The sequence below is a fragment of the Gouania willdenowi genome, chromosome 6 (assembly GCF_900634775.1).
Source record: "Gouania willdenowi chromosome 6, fGouWil2.1, whole genome shotgun sequence".
NCBI lineage: Eukaryota > Metazoa > Chordata > Actinopteri > Blenniiformes > Gobiesocidae > Gouania > Gouania willdenowi.
In genome coordinates this window covers 20,455,330-20,481,705 of record NC_041049.1, presented here as the reverse complement: position 1 = coordinate 20,481,705, position 26,376 = coordinate 20,455,330, and the positions used below count along the sequence as shown (strand labels likewise).

General features: G+C 40.0%; 1 protein-coding gene across 1 annotated transcript in view; it reads left to right on the top strand.

The window, feature by feature from the left end:
* lrig3 (leucine-rich repeats and immunoglobulin-like domains 3) overlaps window positions 1-24,792 on the top strand; it is a 30,744-nt gene extending 5,952 nt beyond the window's left edge. Inside the window, exons 2-19 of the mRNA XM_028450129.1 lie at window positions 1,027-1,098; window positions 1,195-1,269; window positions 10,378-10,512; window positions 10,709-10,852; window positions 11,791-11,934; window positions 12,030-12,173; window positions 14,095-14,238; window positions 17,140-17,220; window positions 17,305-17,376; window positions 17,847-17,918; window positions 19,642-19,805; window positions 20,066-20,401; window positions 20,486-20,767; window positions 22,771-23,247; window positions 23,325-23,483; window positions 23,576-23,695; window positions 23,783-24,028; window positions 24,174-24,792. Of these exons, the coding sequence (XP_028305930.1) occupies window positions 1,027-1,098; window positions 1,195-1,269; window positions 10,378-10,512; window positions 10,709-10,852; window positions 11,791-11,934; window positions 12,030-12,173; window positions 14,095-14,238; window positions 17,140-17,220; window positions 17,305-17,376; window positions 17,847-17,918; window positions 19,642-19,805; window positions 20,066-20,401; window positions 20,486-20,767; window positions 22,771-23,247; window positions 23,325-23,483; window positions 23,576-23,695; window positions 23,783-24,028; window positions 24,174-24,415 (3,109 nt within the window). The 3' untranslated portion in view covers window positions 24,416-24,792. The remainder of the gene's footprint in view (window positions 1-1,026; window positions 1,099-1,194; window positions 1,270-10,377; window positions 10,513-10,708; window positions 10,853-11,790; window positions 11,935-12,029; window positions 12,174-14,094; window positions 14,239-17,139; window positions 17,221-17,304; window positions 17,377-17,846; window positions 17,919-19,641; window positions 19,806-20,065; window positions 20,402-20,485; window positions 20,768-22,770; window positions 23,248-23,324; window positions 23,484-23,575; window positions 23,696-23,782; window positions 24,029-24,173) is intronic.
* The last annotated feature ends 1,584 nt before the right edge of the window (window positions 24,793-26,376 follow it).

Below are 26,376 nucleotides of genomic sequence, written 5' to 3'. Positions count from 1 at the left end.
GAGGCTTGGATATATACTGAGCTGTTTTGGCATTGCTTCTGTGGAAGACACGCCAAAACCAGGCCTGTAGTTCTTAAGGCTTTTAAAGGAGGGGTAGGAACCTTCAGAGTTTGTTTTGGAAATATCTCAGTCACTTGTAGATGATACTGCCAGAAAGTCCATTTGGACGAAAGTAAAAACTTAACAACCGTACACTGACAGCACACTTTTTAATGGCTAATTTTAGAGGCCTAAAGTCTATTTATTCTCAGTGTAAGACTTTTTCTTCAAGTTTTTTCCATTTGAATAAATGAAAATTTAGTATCAGTCTCTCTTATCAGGAACTTTGCTGATATACATTTTTCAACAATTAAGTGTTGTATACTTACTCACCATACGTCTAGTGATTTTGAGACATTGTTCATGATTTGCTTCCACTTATACCATTTAGGCACATTAACGTCAGGTACTTGAACCAGATTAGATCAATGTGCGAACCTTGATTAGGACCTTTAAATTTCTGTTAAAAAATTTCCGAAATTCAGTTTCATTGTACTTCCGCGTCACGCTCGCGTGACTTTACAGTTTTACATTTTTTACCCTGTTTAATTGATTTACTAGATATTACACTTCCTAAAATTGTACCCAACATGTTAAACGGGGTTTTGAATTTAACATCGTATATGCTTCAGAGTATTTGCGGGATGGAAATGCTGAAATCATGCAAGATTACATTGCTTGGGCAACATTACATCGCTATGGCAACATTACAACGCTAAGCCGATATTATTCAGAATCAGAATTGTTTTATTTGTCAAGTAGAGTTTTAAAGCGATGCAAGGAATGTGACTTGGTGGAATTGGTGGATAATCTTAGTGGATTATGGGTGGAATTGGACATATTTGTCCTTTTCTCACACATTCTAGATATGCAGTCACCCGTTTGCTGGTGAAAAATAGCATGTAAATACGTGATGTTGTCCCAAAACATGCATTCTATACTACATATACAATGCTTTTCCTAACATAACTATTTTTTATGACACAGAGATTTGAGCCACAACAAGCTACAGCGACTTGACAGCGACTTGTTTTCCAACCTACCACATCTGACTGAAATGTAAGTGTGCCTTCTGGTTTTCTGGTGCTCTCTAGACTGAGTAAACATAGTCTACATGTGTTGACTCTTTTTTAACTTACCGTTTCTCTTTTACAGAAAGCTAAACCACAATGAACTGGAGGTGATTCCAGATTTAGGTGCTCACGCTTCAAACGTTACAACGGTCATCTTGTAAGTAAACCTTTTTCTCGACTCTGTTTCTCTGATTTCTCACAAGCAAGGAAAAGTGTGCCCTCTTTTATTCCCTTTAAAGAGTCCATCCCATTTGGCAGAGCTGATTCCCAGACGAGGCAGAGTCAGACATGGTTGTCGACTACAGACTTGGTCACGTGCTAGAAGACAAATGCCCCCAGCACAAATGGAATATTTTTGTTTGTTAGCTTTTGCTGCTGTTGATGTATTTTTAACCAAGTGGTGGTGACTCGAATTTTGAAAGTAAGAAAATCTTGAGTATAGATCATACAGTGAAGAAAATTGCTGCCAATCTTAATGCAAGTCACTGTAAAGCATTACAGTGCTGCTTTGATCCTTCTAATGTTTATTTAAACCCACTCTTAGGCTGTAAAAATACTCAAGAATTTCTTTTTTATCTTACTTTCAATGAATACCCTTTAAGTTGTCAGATTTCATCAACCTCAGACTTTAGCCAGAACATGCTCTGGAGCCTTGTTTTGCAGTACGTGCTTCCATCAAAACACCAGATATTAGTGTGTGTGAAACCTCAACAATTTAACTCCTCTCCATGGCATGTCTCTCCAAAGCAACCAATGTGAAGTTATAGTGGAAGAATGTGCCCGACTCTAAACTAGATGAGGTGTATTCCTCATCAAGCCCCAACAAGACACGCTGCGGCCGCCGCGGGGCACACAGACCTCTTTCAGTCAATCAACAATTTGTTAGCAGGTTTAAGGCAGGAGTGTCACCTCCAGCTGTAAGTTCCCAACATTAGCTCCATAGATGCTGTTTTTACTACTTCTTTTAAGGGGCACTTTGTTTGGATTTTATATGATCACTGTTCTGTTTTTTAAATATTTTTTCTCCCAAGTGTTGGCATGTGAATGGCGACATTGTTAAAAGGTTTTTAAAGAGGTCACAGGTTTTGACTCTCTGTTGCTGTTGAAGCGTACCAAGTACCTTTGCAGAGACTGGGTTAAAATTTGCAAAACTGTTATTCAAGTCAAAATTGGATTATTTGATTGTTTTAGTGGCTATTAATCATTAGATAACCTTTCCAGGCTCCACACCAATATCAAGGTATTTAAGCTAAGCAAACATTTCATTGATTTCAATGATGCAAAAAGAAGAACTGAAAAAAAGTCAAATTCTATCAATTAATTTCGGCTATATCCACAGGGGTGGTCTTCTCATCGAGAAGTTATGGGTTCAATTCCAATGCTATACAAGTCTGTGTCGAAGTGTGGGCAAGACACTGAACCCTATGTTGCTCCCAATGGCCGAATAGCGCCTTGCATGGCAGCTCAGTCCCATTGGTTTGTGAGAGTGAATGGGTGAGTGAGCTGATATTGTAAAGTGCCTTGATACTACATTGGTGGGCATAAAGTGATACATAAATAAAGTCCATTTACCATTCTCTGCATGCTAATGTGGAGTTCTGTGGATAAGCTTGGAATATTACCTTGTATCATGTCTAATACTTGTCCATTCAGCCTACTCAATCCATGCATTACCCATTTGTCACTTTAGATCTGGAGTATTTAGCTATTTTGAGTGGAACTGTACCATGCTTTACTGGCAGATCACAGTTTGAAAAGGCTTGCTTGAGCATGGTTTGTTTTGTCACGTTAGTACACCTTTGCGTACGAAACGTGATAATGACATGATATGTACTGTGGGACTATCCTTTCACAACAATGATAGTAATGGTGACATTAAAGAGGTCACATTATTCTGATGAAGAGGTAGAGTGTTTGGACAGAGGATGATACCTAGCAAAAACTTGACAACACGCATAGAAGTTCTGAAGTTTTTGACTTCATCTGCTAAATAATGACATTGGTATGTCATATATCAACATGACGTGTGTGTCGGAGGTACACTTCGACTGAAGGAGGTAGTGTGAGTACATGACGACAGAGGAAAAGTGCTGGTCTGTGGACCATTTGGTGCCAGGTGTAAAGTTTGGAAAAAAGTTTATTAGTATTTGTATGTACAGTATCTTCCGATACTTTTATTTTTTAAATTGAGATTTCTGCTTTTGCTCTCATCTTCTTTATTGACTGAACTTAAATGGACTAAGTGTGGAAGCGAGGCGCGCAGACACTGCCAGGGAACGTATTTACTGTGTATAGGCTGGCACAAGATAAACTAACGTACAATTTCAGTTTCAATCTCTAAAGCTTTCTTAATGTAGGAAAATAAGAGCACCACTGTAGAAATCCTCACAGGTAATTATTTACACAAATGATTTTCTGTGTAAATCCCACTTATCCTCCCTCAGTCATACTGTATCTCTGATGGTTACCCAGACATTCTTTGGTTTTTTTTATCCAGTGGAACCTTTTTCCAAAGCTTCTATCCTCTTTTTTTTAACTTTCTCCATGCTTGGAAGGTTGCAAAGAGAGGGAAAAAAGAACTCAGGGTATCAAATACCACTTATTCAAACAGCAAGTCAGACATAGCGGCAGCACTTGACGACTTCTTTGACCTCGCGGCTCAGAGTAAAAACGAACGGCAATAACCCTACAGCTGGTAGTTATTGAGTCATGATCATCCTAATTAATTGAACAATTTCCCAGGAATTTATGGAGGGGCGAAACCCCTCCACCACCTAATCCCTCTGCCTGTGTTCAGGGAGGGTTTGACAAATGACCGTAGAGATTTCAGGTCTGATTAGGTGTACAAGGAGGTAAACCTCAAGGTATGTTCGTAGAGGCAGGAAGCTTGTTGAAGATGAGTCTTTGAATCCTGGCTTTTTCAACAAAGCTGTGTGCAAAGGGGCTCCAAGTACAGCTGTTGTTAATAAAACCGTTCATCATTCATGTGCCTGCTGGTATTTATCCATTGGTTTTTAATTTGTTCCTCAGTTAGAATGTTAAGTCTTTTCCGCAACTAACACAAACCCAATGATAAAAGATAATTCGACCTTTTGTGGAACAAAATCCTCATTTATGTGAAATAGCACTTTGTTTAATTTAAAAATAACAGGTTGTATAAAATTCCATGACAAAAAGGGCCTCAAAGCTCTTTTAGGTCCATTTGTTTATTGTGGTCTGGACAAGGTACAACGTATTTATTCACTAATCGCCTAACGTGACACAAATGTAATTGAATATGACGTAGTGTTGTTGAGAATTATTCTTAAACTCTTGACGTTTCAGTCAAAGTATTTCAATTTGGCATATTTTTTTGTAAAAAAGCGACCTTGTAATCAGAGGGTCATTAGTTCCAATCCAACCTGGACAATCACTGTGGGATGTTGAGCAAGTCCTTTAACCCTAACTACTTGTGTTGTACGTCCGTTTAGATGAAGCCTCTGCTAAATGAAATTGTATCCTTTTATCTGTTGTGCCTATGAATGTTCATCTGTAAAATAAAGAAGTACAGAGTTGTTTAAGATGGAATGCCAAAAGTGTTTTTGCAAAGTGACTAATAACTCCCAAAATCAATTACTGTTTTCATCCTTTCCACCAAAAGTTCTGGATCAAAGCAAAACTCATCTTTTTTTTTTTTTTTAATACAATCATATATCTAACTGGATTCAGAAATTTTGAATAGTTTCTTAATATATTTTCATAGTTGTGTCACCGTTTGTCTAAATTTGAGGATTAATCAAGTCCTACATTTATAGCCAAATTAATCTACATGTTTTAAAATCAAAGGCTATTAAATGGATAGAAAATATGAACATTTGTAATTTACTTAAATGCTAGCACCTCATCTGGAGGTTTTTTTAAATTGTGCCTTAGAATGTAAAGTTATAAACACATGGAGAAGGAAAGCAGCCTGTGTGTTCAACGATATACAGTATTACTGTTGTAAAGTTTGTGGTAAATAATTTGCAAGCTTAGAGTATTGTGTCGACAAAATACCAAAAACGACTCATCAAAGGAGGATAATTACAACCTTAAGGAAGAACGCGGATTCGTTATTAGGTCTTGTGTAACTGTGTGATCTGTGCTTTTCTCTGATGTGTCACGACTGCTTGAGTGGGATTTGTGCATTTCTCAGTTCAATGCGGCGTCTCCAACAGCAAACGCGGCGCTGGGTTTCATTATGGGCGCCTCTGCAGAGAGAGAGTCGTGAGACCGTCCAAAAAACTCTGTTCTTTTTCCAGGAGCAAATGCCACACACACACACACACACACACACACACACAAGCCAAGACACAACATATGAGCGAGACAGTTTATGAAAAAAAAGCTACTTTCCGTTTCATGATTTTCCACTAGTAACAGTGTTATTTCTACTCAGTTGAGTAATATGAGTTAACATCCAAATCAGCACCAACGGAGGGAGAATTAACCCTTTTGACTCCACAGTTGGTGTCGAAATTAGAATGAGTAAAAACACAAAGATTTGAAAGGGAAGCAAAGTGAATACATCAATGATTCGTAGAATGGCCCAGGGGCTCACAGTGATGATTGGGGTGTTAAGCTTGTACATTAGACGAATGTATGGGATATACAGCATGATGGTAAATCAATAAACATGAGTTGAAGTTTCACTATTTAGGGTAAAGCCTACATCCGGGACTTTTGTTTTAAAGGACTAGAAAAGAAAGTCTGTCGTCATTTTGCTGCACTAAAAGAGTTGAGCTTTAAAATTGTTATAATCCGATAAAGACATATTGTAGTCAATAAATCAAAGTTGATTTGCTTAAAAGAAGAAGAGGTTTGTTTTCATCTCCACCGAAAACGTTGGTTGACATTTTCATTGTATTGTGGGATGTGGAGTCCTGTAGACAGATGTATAGAAGTGTTTTTACTTCATTCTTCCTATGATTTCATGTGTTTCTTTGCCAGAGAAGGAGGACAACCACACCGTTTTTTATTCTAGGTTGCTCCACGTAGTCCTCCTGATATCGAAATGAAGTAAAAACACTCATATCCATCTGTCTTCAATGTCTACCTTTTACATCTTTGATATATTGATTTATGAGGCCTACTAAAGTTTGCTTTATTTGTATTTCTGATTCCCTATTGTACCAATAATCAGGAAGTAGCAGTTCTTGGTTAAAAAGGGCAAAAAATGCTTGCCTCATATTCTTTTACAAGCAATTACTAAAGCATTAGGTAACTTAAATCAATCTTGGATTTTAATCAGTACTAACTTACGAGTTGCACAGAATGACTTAAGATGATTGTAGCTGCTTTGACATTGGCTGTCCCCTTCTGCTCACTTCAATAAGGTCTTACACTTGTAAAGTTTTAAAGCTCCATAATGCACACCTCCCTTTCCTGTCTGGGGGTGTGCAATGTGCATCCCCCCTTAAAAATGAAACTGGAAAGACGGGTTCAGTCCCAGTGCGCAGCCTTCCTCCTCTCAGCGATCAGTCAGTGGAACATGAAAACTGAGATACAGGTGGTGTGCAGCACCTTTTGTTTGGGAGCTGAGGGCTGTGGTGCACGGAGAGCCTTTTGCAAATCTCCAAACAAAAGGGCTGCCTGTGCATTTTTTTAACGTAGACAATGAGCTAATGTGTTTTACTACCATCCATAGTCATTGAAAACCAGGCTTCTTTGCAATTTAGTGATATTCATGGAAACCAGTAAGCAACCGGGTTTTCCTAGAAAGTTGCGTGTTGTAATGTCTGAAGTTCCAATTTAAAAATCTGTTAATGAGTGACAAGAGATTCATTATGAAGTGTCTCATCAGACTAAATCAGTTAGACGTGAGCAGTGACTTTATTCCCATTAGCAACTCCAGCCGACTGAATATCTGTAGTGTAAAGTTTACCTCAAACCTCCGAAACGCAGTCCTGCCAAAATTTCCCAGCCATCTTGTCTCTTTGTTAACTAATGCACGATGAGATCACTACACGGCCTTGCACTTCTACCATTTCCTTGGAATTATTCACACTGAGGGAAAACACAAGAAATCACAGCAAGAATAAAGTTAAAGGTCCATTATGATGCTTTTTTTTCACCCATCTCCATTTGTTCTAATAACTCCAACAACATAGTATTTGAGGTTTTTTCCCCCCAAAGTCTTAGCCCTCTGAAAAGCCACTTTCAGAGCAATTCTCAAAATGGGCTGATTCGTGGCCTACTTGTGCATATTCATGAGTAGGCGTGTCTGTAGACTCTGACTCCACACACAACAGTTGATCACTAGCGATTATCTTTTGCTATGCACACACTCTTGTTATTGTTTTCAACCAAAAAACTGCACATTACAGTAAAATACATGGCAGTTTAAGCAGCTATTGTGATTTGGAGTCCAGTCGTGCAGTTTGCATTTACATATATTATAAAGTATAATTTATATTCTATATTAAACCGCAGTGTTTATTTTAGCTGTTAGATAGTTTGAGAGGGAGGAGCTCACATTCTAGGAGGCATGTATTATGTCCATGTTAGGAGGAGACAGGATTGTTAGTCTATGCATCTATGCATCCGTCTATGGGACTTCACATCCCACAATGCAATGCATGAAACTTTTCCGACATGTCAATAAAATCAACAAACTTTTGAGCAACAATTTCAAGCTCTTAAATAATTTTTTTGAGCAAATGATCTTCGATTTATTGATCTATGAAGCTAATACAAAAAGCAGCTTTAATTAAAGTTTTGACCTTACCTCTATTTAGTAAGGGTTTAATGATTGATTGATCAATGATTTAGTCAAATTTTTGAAATTGTATCGTGACAGGCTTTGTGTCATTGGCAAATATTGAATGGTTGTTCTAATAATCTGCATCGTATCGTATCGGAATGAAGCAGGTGATTTACTGTTCATTTCTACTATTTGGCATCATTCAGTGTTGCTATGAGGTCCTATGATGGGTTTCTTTACTGGTGGGGAAACGGGAAGTGCCAGACAAAGCAGACAAGCACATGGAGAACATGCAATCTCCCAACAGAATTAACTTCACGTCCTCCACCATCAATTGTAAATTATATTTAAAAGTTGTATTTTTCTTTTAAAAGTACTGCAACATGAGCATGCTTAGGAAATAATAATACAAAAACAGTCCTTTTGAAGAATTATAATTACCAAAATGGTCAAAAGGTAAAGACAATGCAGAATAATAAAGCTATAATTTTAATGTGCATGTGTTTTTAAGTTTCCTCCCATCTAAAGGTGTGTCAATGGCAGCGACAGACACTGTTCTTCTTCTTTTTCTGTGTGTGTGTGTGTGTGTGTAAAGGGCATGAGCGTATTTAGCATAAAAGGCTTGTTCTGCTCAGTGCAGGCCAAACAAACCGGTTGGCATACAGTATGTGCTTCATCTATCAGATTTATTCAAATCTCTCACTTGATAAAACCCAAAGCTTATCTTATTTTCTTGTTTATGTTGCTGCGCATTGCTTAGCGACGAGTTATTTACCTCTACTCACTGTAAGGTCCTGTGCATCAGAACGTAAGATCTACAGTATGTTGGTGTATCTCTCATCTTGTATAATACATACATTAGATGAACCCAATTCAACTCTGCATTAGTTGGTTAACACCAGAGGTGACAAGTAACAATACAAATACAATTTTTTCTGTTATCTGTACTTTATTTGAGTATTTTTTCATTTATTTTTTGGTGACTTTTTACTTTTACTCCTTACTTTTTTTAAACAAATATCTGTACCTTCTACTCCTTACATTTTAAAAATGAGCTGGTTACTTTTCAGACCTTTGAAGATGACTTCACAACGTAAAAAGACACAAATCAACAACCTCTTGTGCTGCTCATGAATTGGTTTCCAGCAGCACGACTCACTTTCAGACCAAAAAGGGCACGTCACCATTCCAGAAACCTGGAGAACATGATTCTCTTGAAAAATGTTGGTAGTTTGAGCTTTTCCTCTGTTAGGAAGGTCGCTTAGTTCCCTGGGTTTAATTGAGCATTTGCCTTTTTTTTTTACTTGAAACATTTTATCTACAAATGTGATCTATTATGAGGGCTGAATTCTCCAGGTGTTCATAAAGACTAACAGATTTAATGTGTTTCCATGTACATGTTTTTTACAAGTTCTTGGTCAAGTAAGGGAGCAACAACATCAGAACAAATCACACATACTTTTATTACTTAGTTTGTAGTGTGTAATGTTAGAAAAGGCTTGATTATAAAGAAAAAAAGACAGACCCATTTATTATAAACCAATGGATTACATATAATTAAACTTAGAATATTCTATGATTGAATAAAATAGATTAAAAAATAAAATAGAAGATATTGAAACAATAAATCCAAAAAAGATCGGAGATTTCAGATGCAGTCCAAAAAAATCCGATATTCCTTTTCTGGCTGATATCGGACCGATATCAATATTGGATCGTGACACCTCTACTTTTACTTGAGGACTAAAGACTAGTACTTTTGCCACCTCTGGTTAACACCTGCTACTATAATGCTCAGTTGAATGGCGGACCCCATTATTTACTTATTAATGTTGCCTCACTATAAAACTGTCCTGTGTGTATTTCTTCAACAGCTACTGGAATCAGAAAAACGAACTTTTCTCTGCTCGGCCAGGTGAGGGTGGGGGGGGGGGGGGGGGGGGGGGGGGGGGGGGGTGGCATTAGAATCAATGCAATGAATACTGAAAACGAGGCCTGTAGTCTGGTGCACTGGAGGGAATCCCCTCCTCCCCTGTACTCTCTCTCCAACACTGAGTCTCATACACAAAGAGGGCACTGTACAGGCTCTGTTTATAACTAAGCAGTCCCTGCACTGCAATTTAGGAGGCGTGCAGCTCAGGAAATTGCTGGCCTCTGCCGAGGCATGCTTTCACTGAGGGAATGGTATTCATCAGCCAAGTAATTGGCAGGTTACTTTTTTAAATACCTTGTTGGTAATTACCTTATAAACAAAATAACACATCACTAAACCAAAAAGCTGTTTGCTGCGAGGTGCAGGGACATGAATAATTTGTTGGCCTTTATGAAATATGCACACGGCATCAGTATTACAACGACTGTCTGCACGTTGGGTGGTGAGCCTGGTCTTTACAAGCGTGTCAGAGTTTGTCATTTTTAATACTGCGGACTTGTTTAGAGACTTGACTGTTTGTGTGTCTGGGAACGTGAAACTTGCACTCATTGGTGGCCAAATACACACTTTTTTTTCGTCACTTATTGGAGCAACTGTGTCTCTATTTTCAGAGCAAACAACAGGATCAGCAGGATCTCCGAGGAGCAGCTCAGACCTTTCCTCAGTCTGGAAACGCTGGACTTTAGCAACAACAACATTGTGGAACTAAAGGCCAACTCATTCCCTGCTTTGCCACTCAAGAACTTGTGAGTTGGACTCATCAGTTGTTCTATTGTGATATATATTACCATTATGTCATTATGTTGTAGCATCTTTCTGGTTTCATAGACTAATGCATTACCTAGTGCATTTCTAGAGAATTTGTGCCTCCACGTTCTTGTAAATTCCATTATAGCCTTAAGTCTGTGACATCTGCTGATTCCTTCCATCTTTTTATTTTAGGTTCCTCAACAATAATCGTATCACATCCCTGGAGAGCGGCTGTTTCACTAACCTGTCCAGCTCGCTGCAGGTTCTTCGTCTAAATCGGAACCGCCTTTCTACCATTCCAGCCAAGATCTTCCAGCTCCCCCACCTCCAGCATCTGTACGCCTTTATTAAATACTTAAAATATGGGTCATTTTACATATATTACAAATGGCAGTGCTTTTTTTTTTTACCTCTGCCAAAGAGGTCATATTTTCACCAGTGTTTATTTGTTTGTTTGTTTTGTTTCATTTATTAAAAACCCTACTATTCCTCCTGTTTGTTGTTGGCACTATGTGTCAAAAGTACTTGACAGATTTTGCCAAAAATTTGACCAAAGATAATGGATAAGGAATCTGGATAAATATACTGATACTGTTTTTTAAAAAAATCAAAAAATCTCTCTCTCATTATTTGCTAAATTTAAAAAATGCATATCTCAGTTCGTAATTGACCCATCTTTAAATTTTTTTCCTGAGTTACAGTATGTCAGCGTGTTCACTCAATTACACCACCGAGTTTCATCCAAATCAGATCCGGATTGGGCTTTTCATTGCAATCTTTCTGAAAAATTGGGGGTGCCAATACATTTGAACCAACTGTATCATAATTAATGGGCATATACCGTACATTTCTGACAAGTCTTTAAATTGTGAATGATCATAGTGTCATTAACAGGATCACTAATCCAGATATCTGGCAAAGAGGATTTTTGTCTCTTTGTGTAGGTTTTTTCCTCATTTTGATTCAGTGTTTTTGTCATTTTATGTGTTTTTGAAGTCATTTTGTGTATTTTTATTTTCCTTTTGTGTATTAATCTGAAAATGTGTGTGTTGTTAGAGCCTTTTTGTGTATTTTTGTTTTGTGTTTTGGAATAATTTCGTGGAATTGTGTTGCCCCTTTGTGTATTTGTGTTTTTGGACTCTTTTTTTTTTTTTGTGTATGCTTGTTTTGTTTTTTGGGATTTTTGCCATTCTAAGTCATTTATTACTCAATGTGGAGCCTAATATTTAGTGACAAGACTGTAAAGTCTACTGAACAGCTTCTCTATGTTTTAGTGAGCTGAGCCGAAACCGAGTTCGGAGGGTTGAAGGCTTAACGTTCCATGGCCTGCACGCTCTTCGTTCCCTGAAGATGCAGAGAAACGGCCTGAGCCGCCTCATGGACGGGGCTTTCTGGGGCCTCAGCAACATGGAAGTCCTGTAAGCTGTTTGCACATGAGACTCTGCTGCTTGTGCTACTACAATGTGACATGATGGAGCATGATTTTTCTCTATGTCTGTGTGTGTGCCTGCAGCCAGCTGGACTATAACAACCTGACGGAGGTGAGTAAAGGCTGGCTCTATGGCCTGCTGACTCTGCAGCAGCTCCACCTCGGCCACAACGCCATCAGCAGGATCCGACCCCAAGCCTGGGAGTTCTGCCAAAAACTCAGCCAACTGTAAGACCCATGTTTTTTCCTACTATCCCCCCTTTTCCCCTCTCTCTGGACTGCCTTTGTGCTGCTCTGCACCCTCCCCCTCTCATTAACCCCCCCACCCCGTCTCACTTTCTATTCACACTATGAACTCCCAACACTTGTCGGTGTTGCCCTCTTCTCCTCTCTTGCTCTCCTGCTCGCCCTTCTTCACACTGCGTCTCCTCCTATCACTGATCCTCACTCAAAAGCACAAACTAAAAAAAAAACACGCTGCTTCCAAAATGTTACACAACAGCTTTGCTTTTTTTCCCCCCTTCAGCAAAGCATGTCTAAATGGAACTTTTTCTACTTGCTGCCCCCACCTCTGCTGAAATACCCACAAACTTCAGGGAAACCATCAAGACTCTCTCTTTACTGCACATTATAAGTCGTCTGTTGTGGCTCTTGTTTACAGCAGTGGCCCACTCTGGGTTTGCCATATCTGGAGTGTTTTTCATAGATTGCTTGTTGTGGCTTTTTTCTCTCCCTTGGCCTCTCTTTCGCTCTTATCTCATGAACTTGAGAGTAAACAAGCTGCCTGTGGGCCATGAACGTGTCCAGATATCTGATTTGCTCTCAATCTGAGTTTACTCTTTGGAAAAATGGGTGTCAGAGGAAGGTTTCTCACTTTTGAAAATATTGTTTCTGGCCATAAAGGATGAAAAACAACTGAAATGGTGGGAAAGATAGTCATTTGTTGTCGTTTGTGATGTGAAAAAGAGCCATTAAGATCCCAAATGAAAGAGTGTACATGTGCTGCACGGCCGAGGAGAGTGACACACCAATATGAAATGTTGGAGGTGAATTGGTTTATTCTTGAACTACAGAAAATGTTTAAACACAGAGATATTTTACCCAATTTTATTAATTCAGAGTTTAGAATTTACTCGCCTGACATTGATATATGAGGTACAGTGAAAATCGGTCTTGTTTTCATTACATTTTGCAAAAATTATTATTTCTTGGCTGATTTAGACAAAGGTTGGGTGGAGTGAATGGTCTGTACGGTTTTGTGCTTCAGAAACGGCTTTGTGAAATACTTCCAACACAAAACTGGGAAGAATAAAAGTTTCCAAAAAAAAAGAACATGAAACAACACAAAAAAAAGTATAAGCAGGAGAAACACATTATTAGAGGCAGTCTGTGTGAAAGTATTGTAGGGAAAACAAAAAGAAATGGCAGCCGGCACATTTATGTTGTACATTGAAATAAAGTCATATTATTTTGATATTTTTGCTATGATTAACAACTGTTGATGGGTGCGTATTGGCTTTTAGCTGTTATTATTTCATGATTTATTGATATTTATTATTTATTTTTAACATTTCAGACAAAAAAAATACATGTAAATACATTTGTTTTTAAATAAGAAATAAATTATGTCAAGAAAAGAAGGCAAGAAACAAGAAGAAAAAGGGGGAAATGGTTCATACATGTTTTTATTTTTTTTTGTTTAATTCATTCAAAAATGTTGGCTCAAGTAAGAATATTTTCCCTCTCTGTTTAATTTTATTGTCATCTCTCATTCATGTTAGCAGCCGTCACACATAAAGCTGACCTTTAACACCTGCCTGTCAGACGAGCTAAATAACTTGCAAATAAGTTGCTCTGTAGTAAATCACAGTTTGTGCTAAATTAACCAATTAGCGTTTCATTCTCCAAATATTTAACGTGTCACGGCTGATCCTCTAAGATTGCATATTCATTAAAGGAAAGGCAAACAGACTAAATGGATAGCATGTGGTGTTTTGCATGTTTTATGCACTCCTGATTGCGTGGGGTCAGTAGATCACCTACAACGTGATCCATCTGTTAGCAGTGAACTGACGTTTTTGCACCCACATACCCCAAGTGTTAAAAAGTCTGTGCCCAGCTCTTATATCCTGTGTGTCTCTCACCATAGGAACCTTTCATCCAATCACCTGACCAGGCTAGAGGAATCCAGCTTTGTTGGACTGAATTTGCTGGATGAGCTTCACATCGGCAGCAACCGTGTGAGCTTTATCGCTGATGGAGCTTTTCGTGGCCTCTTCAACTTGCAGATGCTGTGAGTAGTATTTTACATCATCCATGCTCAACCCCGTTTGTGGCGTTTAAGGCAGTTGTCTATCTATGAAATGTTGTCAAATCTTTGCTTTTCTGAGTTTTTATCAAGTCTCCAAAGCAACAATTCTCAATTGGTGGGTTGGGACCCAAAAGTGGGTCACGGACCTGTACCGGGCGGGTCGTGGACAGCTGGTCAACACTTAATGGCTCTTATGTTGGATTTGTCTTTTATTTTGAAAGAAACTTTTTTTTTTTAACAAGCATGCTGTGAAATACATGTTGCACAGGAAAATATATAGATTATATATGTGTGTATTTTCAACAGCTATTTTTGAAAAACTAAATTTGGTTGGTTGAATTAAAAAAAAAAAGAAAAAGTGGGTCGTGATTTAATGAACGTGGCAAAATGTGAGTCCCAGGGTGAGACCAGTTGAGAACCCATGTTCTCAAGGTACTGTTTGCTAAGTTTGATGTCTTGCCACCTTTGTGCACTAGTTGGCGATGGTGAGCTGCTATGTTTTTTATTAGTTTCTGACTCGGCACACCATATTGTGGTGCAAAATGGTTCTTTTAAATGGATAGTCTATAGCTAGCTGAATAGCTTGCCAGCTACTGTTGATAGTAGTGTAGCATGACAGTCAAAACTTTAAGAGATTACGTCCTTAATGGCTTTAGTCTGTTTGTAGTCAAGTTGTAGTCAAAGTTGTCCCCTTTAAACCCACCCAATCCTGTGCCTGAGAGGAATTATGCGGCCTGATTTGTTTGGGGATGTGACATAAATGACTGTCTCTACACACATAAAGATCCCTCAAAGAAGCAACCTCAACAATTTCCCCCATCTCCGTGCCCTTCCTTTGCCCAACCCCCGCCCATCATTCACCCTTCCTCCTGATTCCCACAGAAAGTCACCGTAGCCCACCCATCCCACCACATGGTTGGGACCTCTTAACTGAAACCAAATGTGAGTTGTGCTGCTGAGGTCATCGAAGGGCAGGTGTGCACATAGGTGGACGTGGATTGCTTCAGGGCTTCAAACACACGAACACCAACCCCTTCCCCCCTTTCCGTCATTTCACTCAGCCATGGCCAGGCAAGAAATGAGCATCTGAGGGATCAAAGGAGGTCATTTCTCTGGGAAATGCTGGGCTTTTCTTAAAGTGTATACTCATTGGAACACTCCAGTATACACTTTTCTCTCTCAAAGTGAGTTTAGGTTTATATTAAAACATTTAAGTCTGGTTTAGGAAATTACCAATCTCCTGCAATGAAAGAGCAATAATGTTATGGGAAGTGTTTGTGAAGGTCCTCAGTCATCCAGGTCAGGTTGATTCTGGTAGTTTAGTTGAGGCTCTGGACTTGGAAGTTTCTCTCAATCAAAGATGTTTCACATCTGATCCAAGAGGCTTCTTTGGATCTGAAACTTGATGAGTTGGGAGTCCTGGTTCTTGTGTGAGGTGTTGGTATTTCAGTGAGCTTGGGATCAAAGAGAGTTAAATCCACTGAAATAATGGTTAACAGTTGTAAAATCTCATCTGAGTCATCATATAACTTTTCATATTTTTATACTTAGGTTATTAGATTATTAAGATCAAAGTTAGCCGACAAGACTGACACAGTCAGCACTTTATAGCACGGAGAATACTATAAGCAACAGGTACACATTTTTGTTGGCTTTGTGAGGTCCAACCATTACTGTGGGTTAGTTTTAGTAACGAGCTTACTTTTAAAGCTGTTGCAAAGATGTTTTCTTAAGAAATAAAAACATAGTGTAGCCCTCAACATATGTAGAATGTAGAAATTGCCACTCAATCTCTACATTGTTGATAATGTCTCCATTATCAACAAACGGGTTGGTAACAAATGGTCATGTGACTCGAACTTTGGAAGTTTCGCACATTGCATTGTGTCCCGTAGAAGAATGCAACAAGGGGGCAAAAGCACAACACTTTCGTTAAGAATTGACTAAGAAGAACTCCGATTGTATTTGTCATTGGTGATTCTGGTAAAACCCAAACTATCAACATCTGCGGTTGTTTTGGTTTGGTTTCAATCCGTGAAAACACCAGGAATGCTACTTTGCCAGTGTGGTTGGGGGTACACTGGCATCAGTAGTGAATGATAGTCCAGTATAGTTTAAAAAAACGTATTTATCATTGCAGCAGATTTTACATTTACCACATCAGGCCATTCTATATCAGCTGGGTTTTTTTCTTTTAGCAGGATAATGTACTTTACCATGAAGCAGAATTACTTCAGATAAAGAATTATCAACCAGTTTAAAGTGATATTGTTTCTTATTTTTTGTCCAATTTCTGTTTTTCTTTTTTGCTCTTTTGGCAATTTAAGTGTCCACAGAACACACGTATGTTGCGTGAAATATTTGTTTTCCCATATTAGAAGAAACCACCTTACAATTAGAGACAATTACATTGCATTATGGGAAATTTAGTTCATGAGAAACTGGCAAAAGAGTTTACCAGGCTGCAATTAAAAAACTTAAAATGATGTTTCACAAATCAACCGCTGTATATTTGACTTGCATTCCCAGTATTTATACATATGTATATAATAGATATTTATACCTTCAAATGAAGTTTAAAGGGTTGTACATATGTTACATTGCTGCCTTCTTGTAAAACTTTTTCCCCATTTAGTGCGGAAAAGCCATCACAAGCTTTTAAAAGTATCATAAAGTCTGGGATGTGACTTCCTCTTGAGGCTAAAAGCTTCTTTGAAAATAAATTTAATGTCTCAAAGCATTTTCCTCCCTCACTCATGAAATGTAAAGCCACATAGTTTTATTAACATCAACAGTGCAGTTGTTTTCTGGGTGGAGTTTGTTTTTTTGTTTTTTTTTTAACAGTATGGTGTTTTCTTTGTTGTTGTTGTTTTTTTCTTTAAGGGATCTCCAAAGTAATGACATCTCCTGGACGATCGAGGACATGAACGGCCCTTTCTCAGCTCTTGACAAGCTTAAAAGACTGTGAGTTTGTGATCTTCAAATGTAACACAATGGGATGTGTGGACTAAATAATGTCTATGACTAAATGTGTCCTTTCTCCCACAGATTTCTTCAGGGAAACCAGATCCGCTCGGTGACCAAAAAGTCTTTCTCTGGTCTGGATGCTCTGCAGCACCTGTGAGTCGGCCCTGCATTTCTCTTTTTGAAAGTCTGGAGCTGTAAACTAAGCAGAGTGAATCACACCAAGTCACAGAGGTTGTTCATTAGAGCCATACACAGAAACTGCATCCTACACTTTGATGTGGAACCAGGAAAAATAAACCCTGCACTCGGTATCTATTTGTGTGTGCCAGACGATATCGATCATCAAGGCAAGCGGAGGGAGCTTAGTGTGCGTGTATGTGCGAGTGGAACGACAGCATTTGATTCTAATTAAAGCTCTTTCCCAGCAGTTGCCAGAGCTCAAAGCGGCCTAAAGCTGGGCCTCTCTTGATTAACACAGCAAACGGCTGCCCAGAGTTTTTATTGTTCTGCAACCCAGGCCTTCTTTTTCTTCACTCAATTTAAGTTTTTGCAGTTTTTCCTTTCTTTTCTTTTTTTCTATCCTCTGAAAGTCCTAATTTCTTTTCTTTCTTAACCCTCCACAGAGATTTGAGCAACAACGCGATCATGTCAATCCAAGCAAACGCCTTCTCTCAGATGAAGAGCCTACTAGAGCTGTAAGTGCCACCATGCTCATGGAGAGCTTTGTACGGATAAGCATTACATTTCAAAACTGTTTGTGTAAATCTACACCAAAGTCTCTATCCTTTACTTGTGTTTTGCTGAAAGTCACGGACACACTAGATATTTGTCAAAGGAGTAAACATGATTTAGATTTATTACCTCCACCAAGGTGGTAATAATTTCGCCAGCATTTTTTTATGTATTTGTTTGTTTGTCTGTTAGCAGGAGGTCGTCAAAACTACTTAACAGATTTTGACAAAATTGTCACCAAAGATAGACCTAACACTTTGGAGGATTTCATTGCTTTTTGAGGGGATCCGGATCAATATTGATACCGATTCTGGATCAGTTTAAAAAAAACAAAAAATCTCCATCTGTCAGCATTGGTGAAATTTCTAAAATGTATTTCTCAGTTTGTAATTGACTGATCTTTATGAAATCAGACTGTTATGTCGGATTGGTTCCTCAATTACCCCACCGAGTTTCATCAGGATCGGATCCGGATTACGTATTTTATTGCATTTTTTGGACAAAAAGGGTGTCTATACATTTGGACCTACTGCATGGTTATTAATGAAGTTAGAAATTATTCCAAGCCTTTAAAGCGTGAATGATCGTGGTGCCATGATCAGGATCGATGATCCAGATAACTGCCAATATCTGGAAAAGAGGATGTCCTTTGACTCTTGTCACAATATCAAACCCTTTCCTTAAAGTTAGAAAGTTATTGGACAAAAGTACTTGTGATTGTGAGTGTTTCTGCCTTTTTTTTTTAATTCAGTCTTTGTATTTTGGACATTAAACAGTGACGACCAACTTGACATTGGAGCAGTTACACCACGAGTGTGCTTTTCGTAACGTTAAGCTCCAATTTAGAGTCCACGTGTAGCCTCTCACAGCAGAAACTCCCTGTTGTTGTCTCATAGTCTTGTTTTCTGTGCTCTACCCTCCCTTTTCGTTGGCTGTTTGCTACATACTGTATGTTGGCAGTTGGCTCGGCTCTCGCTCCACATTACCGGGTGCATCCTGAAATTAATTCCAACTTGTCTGAATGACCTGATCAAGGTTGGGTCAAGTCAGAACAAAAAGACTGATGTATAATTTGCCCAACTGGGAGTCATTGTGATTGGGGGGAATATTCATTGAATGTTCAAATTAAACCACTACAAGTTGTTCTAAAAGTATTTTGTTTTTAAACCAGAAAAAATGTCTTAATAAGAAACAGAATGAAATAAAGTGTTGTAATCTGTTCCTATGTAGTGCAATGAAGCCATTCACACACATAAAGCTTGTGTGTGCCACGGCTTTTTAAGCAGAAGTAACCAGCCAAAAACATGACGGAGTATTATACACTTGAATTAATAGGATCTTTGCAGGATTTCTTTCCACACAAAAAAATGCTAGTAGTTCAAACTACTATGTTGTTCAATATTTTTGTATTTTTTTTTCCATACTAAAGTAGATGCATTTCTGGAGGATGTTCAAGCGATACAATGCTAGTCAATCAGAGTAAAATGTGTGCACCTGAGATCTTTAACCTATCTATTTTACCACTCAAACCACTTAAATGCATGATTCTACTTTTCTGAAAAGTCTCTTGAGATGGTTTCACCTGCATAAATAGCATGAGAAACTGCAGAGCACACCAAATGTTTTTAATATACAGTACTTCCTACGGAGCAAATGAAGAGTTTTTGGTATCTTCTCCTCTGGCAGGCGTCTCAACACCTCCAGCCTCCTGTGCGACTGCCAGCTGAAGTGGCTTCCCGTCTGGGTGGCAGAACAAACCTTCCAGTCCTGCCTGAATGCCAGCTGCGCCCACCCGCAGATGCTGAAGGGCAGGAGCGTGTTTGCTGTCAGCCAGGAGGAGTTTGTGTGTGGTGAGCCATGAATTCACTTCTACACACACACGTCTCTAAAAAATTCTTTACTCAGGAGCCTTTCCATTTCCAAACTGGCCTAGATTGTTCCAGAATTCCCTCCCTGACTGCTTAACAAGCTAATGATTCACAGAAGGGAATAACATTGAAAAGTTCTAGGTCTTAAAGCTTTCTGTGATTTACAGTAAAAACTCTCTAAAAGAAATCTAAGGTTGATCAAATAGATTGTTATACCGTATGCTTTTGTATTTTTCACCCAGATGACTTCCCAAAGCCTCAGATCACTGTGCAGCCAGAGACGCAGTCGGCGCTCAAAGGCTCCAACGTTACGTTCGTGTGCTCGGCGGCCAGTTCAAGTGACTCTCCTATGACGTTTGCCTGGAAAAAAGACAACGAAGTCCTCAACGATGCAGAGATCCACAACCAGGCCCACCTAAGGGTACAGGAAGGAGCAGGTGGGGAGACGGAGGTGACGGAGTACACCACCACTCTGCAGCTTCGTAATGTAGAATTCTCCAGCGAGGGGAAGTACCAGTGTGTCATCTCCAACCATTTTGGATCCTCGTATTCCACCAAGGCCCGGCTCACTGTCAACAGTAAGTTAAAGTGATCAACATCATTGTCTTTGTTCTGAAGAAAAGTCTTTGAAATTATGTCATTTCCTGTCTTTTATTGTCTAGTGCTTCCGTCCTTCACTAAGATGCCCATGGATTTGAGTATCCGTGCTGGAGCGACGGCGAGGTTGGAGTGTGCCGCTATTGGCCATCCTTCCCCGCAGATCGCGTGGCAGAAAGACGGGGGCACCGACTTTCCTGCCGCCCGCGAACGCCGCATGCACGTCATGCCGGAAGATGATGTGTTTTTCATCGTGGATGTCAAAACTGAAGACATCGGCGTATACAGCTGCACAGCTCAAAACACGGCTGGGGCTATCTCTGCTAATGCTACGCTTACTGTTCTAGGTAAGAAAGTTACGTTTCTATCAGGAATGGATTAAAGCAGGTGGAGATAATTGTTTTCTATCGGATACAGACAGTGTGGGCCTCATAGATCAATTACTCAGATAATTTACTTAATTAAGGTTCAAATGAAGGAAAAACATTTTTATGCATCTGTATAAGGGACTCCATATCCCACAATGCAATGCTCAAAACATATCTGACAATGTCAATAAACAGTGTTTACAGTAGAGATGAAAACAAACTTTCAAGCTTCAATTTCAACCTGTTACCTCTTGTTTTTGAGCAAATTATATTCTATTCATTGATCTATGAGTCCTACACCATGGATGTGCTGAAATTGCATACTAACGTACTACTGTTACTAAGTCTGACGTCAAAATTAGTATGTAGTGAGTTCCAATTAGATAGTATGCAAAGTATGTAGAAAAATACCAGTCCCGGATGTATACTATATCAGGACATTTCCTAAGTATGCACGGTGGGCACGCTACTCATACTCAACTGCCCCATGATGCATTGCAAGCGGAATGTAAAGTCGCCCTGGGACCGTCTTCAAGCTAAACGCCAAACATCCCCTTTTCTAAACGCTTTTATAAATAAGGCTCTTGTTTTGAAGTTAACCGGAAGTTAAGTCAGTTGCACAATCTCCGAAATGTCGACATGAAATGGGTTTCTGCAAGTTTTATGCATCAAATGACCACATGTTGATATTCTACTTGGTCACTTTCTTGTCTCTAATGCTTTCAGAAGTTTCAAAGTTGGCAAATTAATGGAAATATTTAACCTCAGTGTGCTTCAGGTTTTTGTTGTTGTAGGTTCAAAATGCATCTTTTTTTTTTTTTTTTTTTTTTTTTTTTTTTTTTTTTTTTTTTTTTTTTTTTTTTTTTACCTTGTCTGCACATGCTTTCGAAGGTTAACACTACAAGAAGTGCAATCTTTTGACAGCAATGCATATTTTATTATTGCAATTAAATAAATTTATTTATTTCATTGCATAATTGTGACCGTCACCAGCCCTCCCTAGGGAAGGGTAAGAAATACTTTATTAAAGGGAGGATGTAAAAAAGAGAGGGCAGTGTTACACCAAGGTGAGGGGTTGGAGGGGGGTGGGGAAGTTAGCAGGGAAGAGGGATACAAGATAGGATATGGAATGGGTGAGGAATAGTTTTAAGTGATGCGATGTGAAATTGTGGTTGTGTATATTGTGTTTATTGTTGTGTTGTCAAGCCAGTTTGGTGACCAGTGTGTGGTTTAGGAATAATGGTGGTGGCTGTGAACAGAGGAAGAGGTGAGTGGAAATTCCATAAAACAGGTATTTGGGAACAACGTGTCTAAGGTTGAGCCCAGTATGAGTGTTATCCCACAGCCCAAGGCCAGTGCATCCATGACAAATGTATTTCCAAGTACCGCCACTGCAAAACCCAAGAGCCGCCCCCCGGGCCCGAAGAGGCAGTCAGGCCAGCAGCAAGAGCAGGCAGCCTAAGGGCCCCCGGCGACCACCCCACGGCCAAGCAGTCCCCCGAACGCCCCCAAGATCCCAAGCCGAGAGGCAGCCATCGCCCCCCCATACACACCCGAGAAAGCCCCAAGGAGCCAAGGACCCAGCGCACCACGCCACCGATCCCACCCCCAACCCCCAGACCCCCCACCCCATCGACCCCCCCCACCCCCCCACCCCACCCCCGCGCCTAACCCCCCGAGGGGAGGGCCCAGAGAACTCCCTGCCCGAGGCCCCAGCGGAGGAGCCGAAGCCCACACCCAGCAGACGACCAGAACTGGTCGTCTCCTCTGTTCAAAATGCATCTTGGGTAACTTGGAAGTATACTTCAGTGGACCGGTCATCATCCTAAACAAACACTAATAGTATATAGTAGACAGTCAATACTTATTGAGTGTGTAGTACGTTAGTATGCGATTTTGAACACACCCTATGTCTTTATCTGATAAAAAATGTTAGTCTCCAGCGGCTTTGCCTTTCTAACAATATGGAATACTTTGAACAGAAACACCGTCCTTCTTGCGGCCCCTCATGGATCGTACAGTGGCTAAAGGCGAGACTGCAGTCCTCCAGTGCATCGCTGGAGGCAGCCCACCTCCGAGGCTTAACTGGACCAAAGACGACAGCCCCCTGGTGGTCACTGAGCGCCACTTCTTTGCAGCTGCCAACCAGCTCCTCATCATTGTCGATGCTGCTGAAGTGGACGCAGGAATGTACACGTGCGAGATGTCCAACACACTCGGTACTGAAAGAGGCAACGTTCGGCTGTCGGTCTTACCCAATCCCAACTGCGACTCTGGAGGGCAGGGTGGTGTTGGCGTGGGCATGGTGAGCGGATCAGGATCTGATGATGATGGGTGGACCACGGTGGGCATCGTTATCATAGCGGTGGTGTGCTGCGTGGTTGGCACCTCGTTAGTTTGGGTGGTCATCATCTACCACACCCGTAGGCGAAATGAAGATTGCAGCGTCACCAACACAGGTTGGTCCATTGTTCTCCTGGTGTTTTTTACTCATCTCTAATGGACTGTGTTATATAACTACCTGTGTGTGCTCCAGATGAGACCAACCTGCCTGCAGACATCCCCAGCTACTTGTCCTCCCAGGGAACATTAGCGGACCGACAGGATGGTTATATCCCCTCTGAGAGTGGCAGCAGCCATCAGTACATGACTCCATCCATTAGTGGCTTCTATCTGCAACCTAAAGACATGAACGGTGAGTTACCTGTTCCTTTATGTGTTCTTATGGATTTTTGGTATTTCTTTTCTTACTTACTTTCTTACTTACATTCTGTCAAATGGATACAGGAAGTGAAACCGACCTGGAGGCAGCTATTGATCCTCTACTCTGCCATTACCAAGGTCCTATTGGGTCATTGCTCCGCCGTGATAACATGTACTCCACAGACCTGTCAGAGGTTTTTCCAGGTTTGTGGAAGGATTTATTCTTATTTAAGTCTTTCTGGGTTATAATGATAATAATCTCCAACCCTCCCTCACATTTCCTTCATTCAGGCTGTCCCATAGACCAAAGGCCCATCTGTATTGACTCCTGCAGCACCCTCCCAAAGAAGAGGGACCTTTTTATGTCCGACCATTATGACCTCTGCTCCTCAAACGTCCTGATGCAGCTACCCAACGCCAGCCTGTATCACAGCTTGCCTCGCCAACCCACAGAATGTCATACGTCCATGGAGGACGCAGAAGTGATGGATTACAGCAGACCAAGGGAATGTCTCACTCCTTGCAGCACCTTCATGGGTAGGTCTTATAACTCCAGGCCTTGGATAACCACTGTGTGGTGATTTGACTTGGCCACTTTAATTCTGAATAGTTTAAATCTGAATAGTTACTTCTGAATTAAAAAACATCTTGTAACCGTGGCCATTGTGTCTTTTTCAATCAGGAACATTTGGGAAAAGTCCCTGGAGACCTCAGCAGGACTCGTATCCAGCTTTCAGAACGCTATCTGTGACTCATAATGGAATGACTCTGCACGAGAACCCCTTCACAGCTCCGGATGCTGATTTCGACAATGACAGCAACAAAAACAAGGACTCGTCATCGAAACAGAGCGACAGCGTGTATGAACAGCCCTTCGACAGCAGTCGGACAGATCCATCCTCACAGCGCAGGTTGAGCACTTAGCTCCGCCCTGCCTCTCTCTGCTCTTGTTTACCATGAAGAGTACGACCAAAAAAAAAAAAAACATTTCTACCTCACTGAATGGAAACCTTTGCAATAAAAGACTCTTCAAATGTGCAACGAGTGAATGTATGGGACCTGTCGATGGACCATTTTGAACAGCTGATCTTTAAAGCTACAGATTTTAGATAGAGCTATACATTTTATATAAAGTTAATTATATTTTGTAAATTGTACATAAAGAGATTTCAATATTTTTGCTTACAGTTTTTGTCGGAGTATTTTTGCAGCCTCCAATTATTCCAGCTTTGAATGAAGCATTGTTTTGCACATGTGTAAACGATTAAAAAAAACACACTGACGTGTGCTGCTACATTCAACTCAAGTGTTACGAGTCATTTCTGATCATGTTACAGATTGAGTGTGTGTTTTACTGGATGGGTTTTTTAGCAGTGGTCTTTAAAAGAAGAAGAACCACAGACTGCCAAGGACACAGACATGCCATCAGTAGACCTCACGCAGTCTGAGACAGAGAGGATATTTAACTACTTAGTATCATCATGTAAACTTGGGCATTCTGGCTGTTCATTTCTTTGACAGTTGATCATGTTCCTATGACTGAGATGAGAAGACTAAATTTCAGCTGACGCTATCTTTTATATCTTGGATAACTCTCATCCAGGTGCTTTGGTATAGCTACTGTATACGTGTCGACCTATGTATGATTATTGACATGAAAAAAACATTGGGTTGTTGATGGTTTTGCAAAGATAATCACACACCTACCCATGAGTTCTTAAGGCCCTAAAATGGGCCTCATCTAACCAACACACCACCAGGATAGTCTTAGGCTGCTCCAAAATGACAGGATGCTCTATAACTCCGATCGTACAGTGTGGATATGATTGTCAGCAGTTAAAAGCAGAAAAAACAACAAGGTGAAGGTAAAGCACGTCGGTGACTGCTTCACTTGCTGCTTCTCAGCGTGTCACAGCCTGTTGTCCCTGCAGGCAGCACTCAGGGAAAACTGTTGCTAAAACATTGTTTTCCACCGAGTTCCCTCAAACATCCACACACGCCTGCCTTTATTCACTGCTTTCTGTCTGTATATGTGTCACTTTTTAATGCTTAATCTTGCGCTGCTGCAGCTATCGGTCGGCTCGCTGTGAGAGGTGTGAACTCTATTGGAAACGTCAATGTCCAAAACAAACATTCTCGAATTTGCTTGCCTGATCCGCACCAGACTCCGTTTTCGTGTTCACATCGATCCAAAACGAAGCAAACCTTCCAGGCCAACGAATCCTACAGTGGTTAGAAATGCTACAGGATTTGCGTGAGTGAACACAGAGGACACCTGGAAATTCCGGTCACACACACACAGTCACTCTATTTAATGTAGCATTGCTATTATTCCACATTGAGGAAACCAGCGTAATAATGCAAGAAAAACAGACCAACACTAAAAGATTTGGGTCCAAGTGATTTAAACATGTTTTCATTATTTCAGTGGACACAATTCCTGTCCTAATAGTTGCAACAAGTGACCACATATCGTTCACTGTGAGAGGTGTTATATGGTGAACATAAGCAACTGTAGAACTAGTTTAGAAAAATGTTAAAATGAGAAAAAGAGAAATGTAATTTGTGCCTTATACTGTAGGCTATGCAAAATTAGTGTTGCATTCTCCCTGATAAGCACAGCTCTGATATAAATCTAGGATTAAGTGTATACGGCCTATACTATTCAAATTTTAGGTGGGCGTGCGTGCGTGCAAAGCAAGGTTTTTTATATTGGCTACCTTGATGACATTAGAAGATTTCTTTCACTAATGTTACTAATGAATGTGGTTTGTTAAATTGGGATACTACTGAAGAGCATATTAGTGAATTAAACACATGCTTTAAATGATATTGGATCTGTTTTTTGGTTGAATTTGCTCTTTTCCCATATTATGATGAATGAA